The following is a 7842-nucleotide window of genomic DNA, read 5'->3' as shown; positions in this document are numbered from 1 at the left end:
CAGCCACTGTGGAAAACAGTTTGGAGGTTCCTCAAAAAATTAAAACTAGAACTACCTTTTGACCCAGCAATTGCACTTCTGGGTACTTATCCAAAGGAAAACAAAACACTAGTTTGTAAAGATCTACGCACCCCTATGTTCACGGCAGTGCTATTCTCAATAGCCGTGATATGGAAGCAACCTACGTGCCAATCGACAGACAACTGGATAAAGAAGTCATGGTACATATATACAATGGAATATTACTCAGCCATTAAAAAAATGAAATCTTACCATTTGCAACGACATGGATGGACCTAGAGGGTATTATGCTGATTGAAATAAGTCAGACAGAGAAAGATAAATACCATATGATTTCAGTTGTGTGCGGAATCTAAGGAACAAAAGAAACGAACAAACTAAATGAAAACAGACTCTCGGATACAGAGGACATTATGGTGAATGTCAGAGGGGTGGGGGCTTTGTGTTTGGGTGAATAAAGTGAAGGAAATAAGAAGCATAAATTCGTAGTTACAAAACAGTCATGGGAATTCAGAGACTCGCTTAGGGAATATAGTCAATATTACGATAATGGCTGTGTATAGTGCCAGATGCGTGCTAAAGTAATTGGGGGTATCGATTCATAAATTATATAATTGTCTAGCCACTGTACTGTATACCTGAAACTAATTTAAAAACTAAAACAAAAACAATCAACGCCTGGGGCTCCTCCAGCTTTCCTCTCAGCCACAATCTCTGCTGGCTTCACGGGCAGACATTATGGGGATTTCTCATCCTGGCACTGAAACCTGGTATCAGGCTGAGACCACTCACTCCTCCTGGAGTGACCTCTCCAGCTAAGATATCCCTCCCAATTTTTAATCACCACACAGGGTTGTAGGACCAGCCTGTTCTGCAACTCCTCTTTCCCTAGTGGTTCGAGGTGGTGAGGTGGCCTCTTCTATGTCCTTAGCTGTAAGACTTCTGTTCAGCTAGACTTCAGGCGATTCTCAATGACGACTGTTGTTTAGTGGTAATTTTGATGTAGTCTTGAGGCAAGCATGTACCTACTATGCCATCTTGACTAGAAATTTTCCTACCATAGCACTTTTATAATGCTTTTAAAAATTAACCTCCTCCCCCAATTAGAATTCAACTAATTGGCTTTATGCATTTTGTGCTTGTCAATTACCAAGTGGTTTCTTTTTAATCTAGTAATAAACTTTAACAGTTCATTAGGAATCCGGGCTTATCAAATGCCTTTTACAACTATCTAAAATTCTCTGATCTCAACTTTTGATTTTTAGAAGAGAATAGAGTTTTGTCTTTATCCACTATTGTTAAGTAATTCAACTGCTTAATCAAAGTAGCCATCTCATTTTTCTATTCACAAATACCATCTCTGATTTATCCAGTCATTTATCTTCTCTGGGGTCTTTGCAACTGCTCGGACTTATGTGCAAATATTTTCTTCTACAGATTGGTTACCATTTCAAGTTGCAACACAGAAACTTAGAACTTACAAATCCAAAACTGCATCTTTGAACAGCAATTAATGGGAGAGAACTAGAGCACAATTTGACCATTATCATAGGAAGAGGACGGAACTTGAACAAGGTAGGTCCACCAATAAACATCAACAGTTCAGCATACCTGTAAACCTAAGACTTAACCTTCCCCTCTGCCAAATTGTTTGCTAGAAAAGTACTTGTCCCTGATTAGACTACACAGGCATTATTCTGTTACTAAGGCTAGCTGGTATCTTTCACAGTGTAAAAACCAACATAAACGGAGCCACTTTAAAATGGAACTGAAGCTGCCATCCCAGAGGAGCTGCCTTGCATGTCTTATGCCCCAAACTTTTGGAATGTTAAAACAGGACAAAATAACCTTTGGACTAGGACAAAAAGAACTGTTGGCAAAGAACAAGAAAGCAGACATTGTAAGACTGATGGCTACCAGACCAAAAATTAAAAATCTGTAATATTAGTGTCATTATGTTACCTTATGTTTCCTTCTATTGATGTAATTGTTCCCCTTCCCTTTCTCATACTCGTTGCCTTTATCTCTTAATCAGTTCATTTGGACCTCTGCCTGAATCACTGCTTCCCAAGTAGCTATTCATTTTTGATCTCAAATAAATATTTTTTGCCTCTCACTTTGGCCTTTTATTTCTCATTTAACAGCAGTAATGTTTTACTACCTAGCTTTGTTTGGGATTTTGGTTTACTAAACAAAGAAGGTGCCATTCATACAGGGCAGAAAAATTTCACTGCTTTACTGCTCATTAATACCATTCTTTGTCTCAGAAAACATCTGCCATTTTAAAACTTGCAACCAGATATTTCTTTAAAGAATACTGTATAGCAATATATCCCAAACTGGCAATCTCCAAGACCAAGCATAAACATTTAAGCAAGTCTATATTAAAAGTTAAACATTGTCCCTTTGGGCAGTAAACTTAGTACCAAAAATGAATAGAAATATAATGCAAGTTCAGGTATCCTCTGCTTTTCCATTTTGCTTTTACAAAATACCTACATTAGTACCTGTTTTCGCTATCTGAAAGAAATCTGAAGATTTTCACTTTTTTGAAAAAGTGAAGTAAAAGTGTTCAGCATTTGTTTTCCAGCAGGTTGTTGTAGAGGCAGCATGTATCCCAAGCAGCAGTGAGAATGGCCCCGCCAAGCTCACTCCACTTTATAGAGGCTGTGTATTTATCATATCATTCCTGCTTTTACTATATGTTAGTGTTATTTTAGGTTTTATGTATTGTTTCGTATGATTTGGTAGGTTATTTTGGGGGTCTGGGAACATTGAAAAAAAATTCCATATAAATTAATGGCAATTGTTTCTTTGCTTTACAAAAGTTTTCATAGGAACGCTTTACTTTCGCTAGTGGGGGAAACATGTATTCTGAGGGCAAGTATTCTCATTAATTCAGAGTATTTATTAATCTTTCAAATTACCATGGAAAGGGAAGAGGTTGGAATTAATAGAATTTAAAAATTTAGAGGAGATGTCCAATGGAACTGGGTCCCTAACCTGTATGGGATTTTAAGAGAAGCATGCCTCCTGGGGCCAGTATCTCTAAGGGAGTATGATGAGGCTGATTCTAGGAGCATGGGAAACAACCTGGGGCTCACTGCTGCTGTTGGAACCATCCTTACCAGGGTGAAGAGTTGTTTCTAGGGTCCTACTATTAAATAGGAAGCACGCAGCAAAGAGTCTGTCCCTGTTTCCTCCCTAGCTTTCTATTCTGCCTCCTACTGGCAAAAAAAAAAAAAAAAGAGAGAGAAGTGGTTTGCAGAGTTCTATACCTAAAATCAGAAAGAATAAAGGTAGGTGTAAAGCTGAGAAACAATCACAACCAGCATTCCCCTTTCACTGACACAGGAGGGACACAGATGAGGCCTTAAATACCATACCCATTTTCAGTTCATGTTTCAATAATGTGGTGTTCTAATGAATCCATTTTGGGGAAAAAAATTAATAGCGTCCACTTCATTAAAAGTCCACAAGAGAGTTATTCTTTACTTAAAAAGTCATAACTTGCAGCTTTTAGAATTTTCAAACACTTTTTAGGTGATTTTAATTCATATCCAGGTAAATCAGTTGTCTGAAAGCAAAACAGTATGCTATTCACTACACTAATAAAAGATTTCCATTAAATATTTTCTTTTTCCTAAGTACAGGTATGTGTAAGCCTAAGTGGAAATGATGTGGCCCACAAGCAGTACTAATTTGAGCCAGAAAACTGGAGAGTTTAGATGACGGGTCAAACTCAGTCTTCTGTCTATATTCACATAAGTTTTATAGGCACAAAGTTATTCATTCATCTACATATCGGGTCTTCTGTGGCTGCTTTCCTGCAGCAAAACAGAGTAGTTATCACAATAGACCACAAGACCCCGGGCCCAAAGCCTCTCTATTAGGGGCAACTTTTACATGCTTCATGAGGTTTCAGAGTTTCTTCTTGTAAACAATAAAAGTGTGATTGACTACACAAATTGACACTTTTAAAAAAGTGAATGCCGCTAGCAAGAGAGAAACGTTTTTTTAAGGACCAAATTCTAGTTTAATCTGACCACACTTTACAAAAGCTTCACCCCATTCCGGGGTGAAATTAGTAAACCCTAGATACATCAGAGTTCTATAGAGAAGGACCCTGAACATAATCAAAATGCAGCTGACAGTTTAACTGAAAATGCTTCTAGAAGAAAAAGAGGGGAAGTCTGGCACCTGTCTCATAAAAAAAAGCCATTCTCAAGACTGTAAGTGTGTATAGTACACACCAAAGGTTAGAAAGAGTGCAATAGCATCTCTTTAATTCACAATTCATACTGCCACTAAAATGCATTTTAATTCTAATTATATAAAATTAGCTTCTGCCTTATGGACTCTCCCAGCTTTTTTTTAAGGCAACTGATATAACTTTAGACCCAAATCTTCCGAAAATGTCTAAAATCTAACTATTTCTGTTCAAAATGAATGTGCTTTTAAAAAACTTTTTAGAGGGGGAAAAAAGTGATAAAGACACATCAATGTTCAAGTAATTAAAACAAAAAGGTAGATTTAATACTATAACAACATTGATCGGAGGATAAATAAATCCACAACAGATTTTAAAGTTTGATTTTTTTTTCCTTTGCAGAGAAAATGGTTTTCTGAAAGCACATAGGACTGAAGAAGTCAAAACAAAATGTAATTTCTTAATGTCCAGGTGAAACAGGCTTGGTTCTCCCTGCTGCCCTCTTAACAGCTTACCAAAGTGACAGTTTCTCTCATTTTAACTTAAGATGGCCATTTGTTTCAAGAGTAACTGGATGGTTTGTTTCCGGAATCATCTTCTTGTGATCCCATGCTCTGTAAAAGAGAGAATGAAGGAGTGTATTTATGTTTGCTCTTGTCAAGGGTTCTCACCAGCCCTCAACAAGCATACTAGGGCTTCCCAGAGGACAGTCAACCTATATCTTTGTGTACAACAGAGAGGAGGCAATTCCAGGTACCACCCAACACAACCACCTAAGCACAGTTCCAGGTGGTAGTGTGAAAATGCTCTCAACAAGCTCTTTGAACTTCGTAATAAACGTTTTCGAGAGCTGGCAATTAAACATTTAACCTAAAATCAACTTCATGTTCCTCATGTAGGAACACCCTTCCTTCTCCATCCAGCCCACTTCGAGTTAATGAGGGGAACCCTAATCACCTTTTGCACAAACTGGGGGTTTACTGTGATCTCCTGGTCCATTGCCTTCAGCCGCTCATCCAGCTCTATGCACTTCAGCATCTGTGTGACAGACATGTTTAAAGGTGGTTAGTAAGCGGGGTTAGGTCAATTACATCCTTTTGAACCTAGACTTTTAATATGGGTGCTACAAGTTCACAATCCCTTGACCCGAAACCCTTGGGGCTACTAGATAGGTTTTGGAGTCAGAATTTTTTGAATTCAGAAAGTTAACATAAGTAACATGTTACTTCAGAAAGTAACATACAAGTACTTTATGTTACCTAATATACCCGTAGGATCTAGGGTAGCATCCCATAATCAAACACGTTAATATCTTTTACAGTGAAACTTCAAAATATTCACACTAACTGGGATAAAAAAAAAAGACTAAATCAATTCAGATGATATTTGCTATCAAATGAATTACCAAAAAAAAACTTCTGGTTTTCAGAATTTGTTTTGATTTTGAATTGCAAAAAAGGGATTGCGGAAGTATACTATATGTTGCTTTTAGGTTTTTGAGATTTAATATTTGGTTCAATCCACTTCCTTAATCAGAGGTAAAAAACACAGACCACCTACACAATCCCAACTCATGTCCAAAACCCAGAGTGCTACTCAGAGCAACATGACCTCAGAAGATGCAGAGATGACTGCTCTATGGCCCATGGCAGTTGCTCAGTGGGGAACTGTAAGATGGCTTTCTTCCTCCAGTTACCCAACTTACCCCTACTCCTGACACAGAGATGTCTTCTTAACTTGAGACCTGGAACTCTAAATATATTTTATCACAGAAACAAGGCTCTACGTTATAGTGGGCAATTGGGTGTGGATAAAATTATATTAATTGTAAGACCCTTCATGTCTTTTAGGAGTTAAAATAGGCTTTGGTGAACTAGATGGGAACTCTAACCTGCCATTACTTATAATCAACAATCTAGAAGAGTTTTAAGCAGCCCATTTTGAAATTAAGTTTCTAGAAACTAGATGTTGTATTTAAAACTAAAATTATCCTGTAGCACAAGGGCAATATTTCAAACACAACATCTTTAACACCAATCAAAAAAAAATAAAAAATAAAAATGTGGCATTCACATTTACCTCCTGGTCAATGTTATGAAGCATGGCTGGGTTATTATATTTTTCAGGGTTATCATGGAAACTGACCATACCATCCTTCTGATTAATACTTGCAAAAATTTCACCATCTTCTATCTATAAAAGAAATCAAGAAAGCAGTTTAGATCTGAACATTATGTGACTATATAGTGATTCGATATAATCAGCATAATTGGGGCAGAAAGCAGAGAAGCGGACGACAGAGAAACAACAGTTGATTTTTACAGACTGCAGTTGCAAAACCGAGGCTGAGCGGGCAACCCCTAATCCCCAACCCAGAGGGCCTCTCCCCACATAATCTCTTCCATTAATGGCCAGGTGGAGAAGTAGTCCATTAAACACCATGAACAATCAAGGTGACAAGGTATCTCAGAAAGAAAGAGAAAAATCGCCAGAAAATAAGCTTATACACATAGAAATATGTGACTGAAATGACAGAGAATTAGGATGGTACTTCTAAAAAACCTCAGTTAGATCCAAAATGAGTCATATCAACAATTTCAGGTTTTGAAAAAACAACTAGATGAGCAGAGCAAGGAGATTGAAACTCTCAAAAAGAACAGAATAAATCTTCTGGAGATAAAAAATACACTGCAAAGGTTGAAAAATGAAATAGTAATAAGCTTGAGAAACAGAGTAGACCAAATGGAGGAAAGGATCAGTTATATCAAAGACAGAAATCTAGAAATAAATCTAGAAATAAAGAAGAAGAGAAACTGAAGAATAAAAAATAATGAAAGAGAAATACAAGAACTAGCTGATACCGTCAGGAGACATAAAAATAATGGGCATTATCGAAGGTGAGGAAAAGAAGAAGGGACCAGAAAGCATTTTCACACAAATAGTTGAGGAGAATTTCTCAAATCTAAAATGAGCTGGAGCTTGGAATTCAAGAAGTCAACAGAACACCCAATTATCTCAACCCAAAAAGGCCTTCACCAAGATACATTGTATTAAAATTATTAAAAATCAACAACAAAGACAAAATTCTCAGGGCAGCCAGGGAGAAGACGATGGCAACTTATAAAAGAAAACCCAATAGATTATCCTCAGACTTCTCAGCACAGACCTTACAAGCCAGAAAGGAGTGGAATCAAATATCTCAACTATTAAGTGAAAGGAACAACCAGCCAAGAATAATGCATCCAGCTAAGCTCTCCTTTAGATATGAAAGAGAAATAAAGTCCTTTCCAGACATACAAAAATTGAGGGAATTCTCCACTACGAGGCCTGCACTACAGGAAATACTGAAAGGGGTCAGCTCACCTAAAACAAAACGACAAAAAAAATATACATAATTAGGAGTAAAGTGACTATCAGGCAATAGACGCAGAGGAGTGCAACTCTTACTAAGAACATGGCATTATAAGCTTAAATAATAAGAAAAGAATTGTTATAACAAGATAGTAATGAACATTCAGCATACATAGGGACAAAATGAGACAACAATGACTGAAAAGGGGAGGATTCAAAGATCCAAATTCGCAAAGGGGAATGGAGATAAGGCATGCATA

The 7842-nt window shown here is 37.2% G+C and overlaps 1 protein-coding gene and 1 long non-coding RNA gene across 4 annotated transcripts in view; one reads left to right on the top strand and one right to left on the bottom strand.

The window, feature by feature from the left end:
• The window catches only part of LOC111738861, a 15355-nt gene extending 11297 nt beyond the window's left edge, over positions 1–4058 (top strand). For all 3 annotated transcript variants that reach the window (XR_002780008.1, XR_002780009.1, XR_002780007.1), the window contains 2 exons: positions 1459–1596; positions 1751–4058. This is a non-coding gene — a long non-coding RNA (uncharacterized LOC111738861). The remainder of the gene's footprint in view (positions 1–1458; positions 1597–1750) is intronic.
• A 468-nt stretch (positions 4059–4526) lies between these two features.
• COPS3 (COP9 signalosome subunit 3) overlaps positions 4527–7842 on the bottom strand; it is a 29553-nt gene continuing 26237 nt past the window's right edge. Inside the window, exons 10-12 of the mRNA XM_011359105.2 lie at positions 6311–6424; positions 5189–5269; positions 4527–4845 (exon numbers count right to left, since the gene is read on the bottom strand). Coding sequence (XP_011357407.1) covers positions 4792–4845; positions 5189–5269; positions 6311–6424 — 249 coding nt within the window. The 3' untranslated portion in view covers positions 4527–4791. The remainder of the gene's footprint in view (positions 4846–5188; positions 5270–6310; positions 6425–7842) is intronic.

Source organism: Pteropus vampyrus, unplaced genomic scaffold (assembly GCF_000151845.1).
Source record: "Pteropus vampyrus isolate Shadow unplaced genomic scaffold, Pvam_2.0 Scaffold44, whole genome shotgun sequence".
Classification (NCBI taxonomy): Eukaryota; Metazoa; Chordata; class Mammalia; order Chiroptera; family Pteropodidae; genus Pteropus; species Pteropus vampyrus.
Note: the sequence above shows the minus strand (reverse complement) of the source record. Positions and strands in the feature narration are given on the sequence as shown.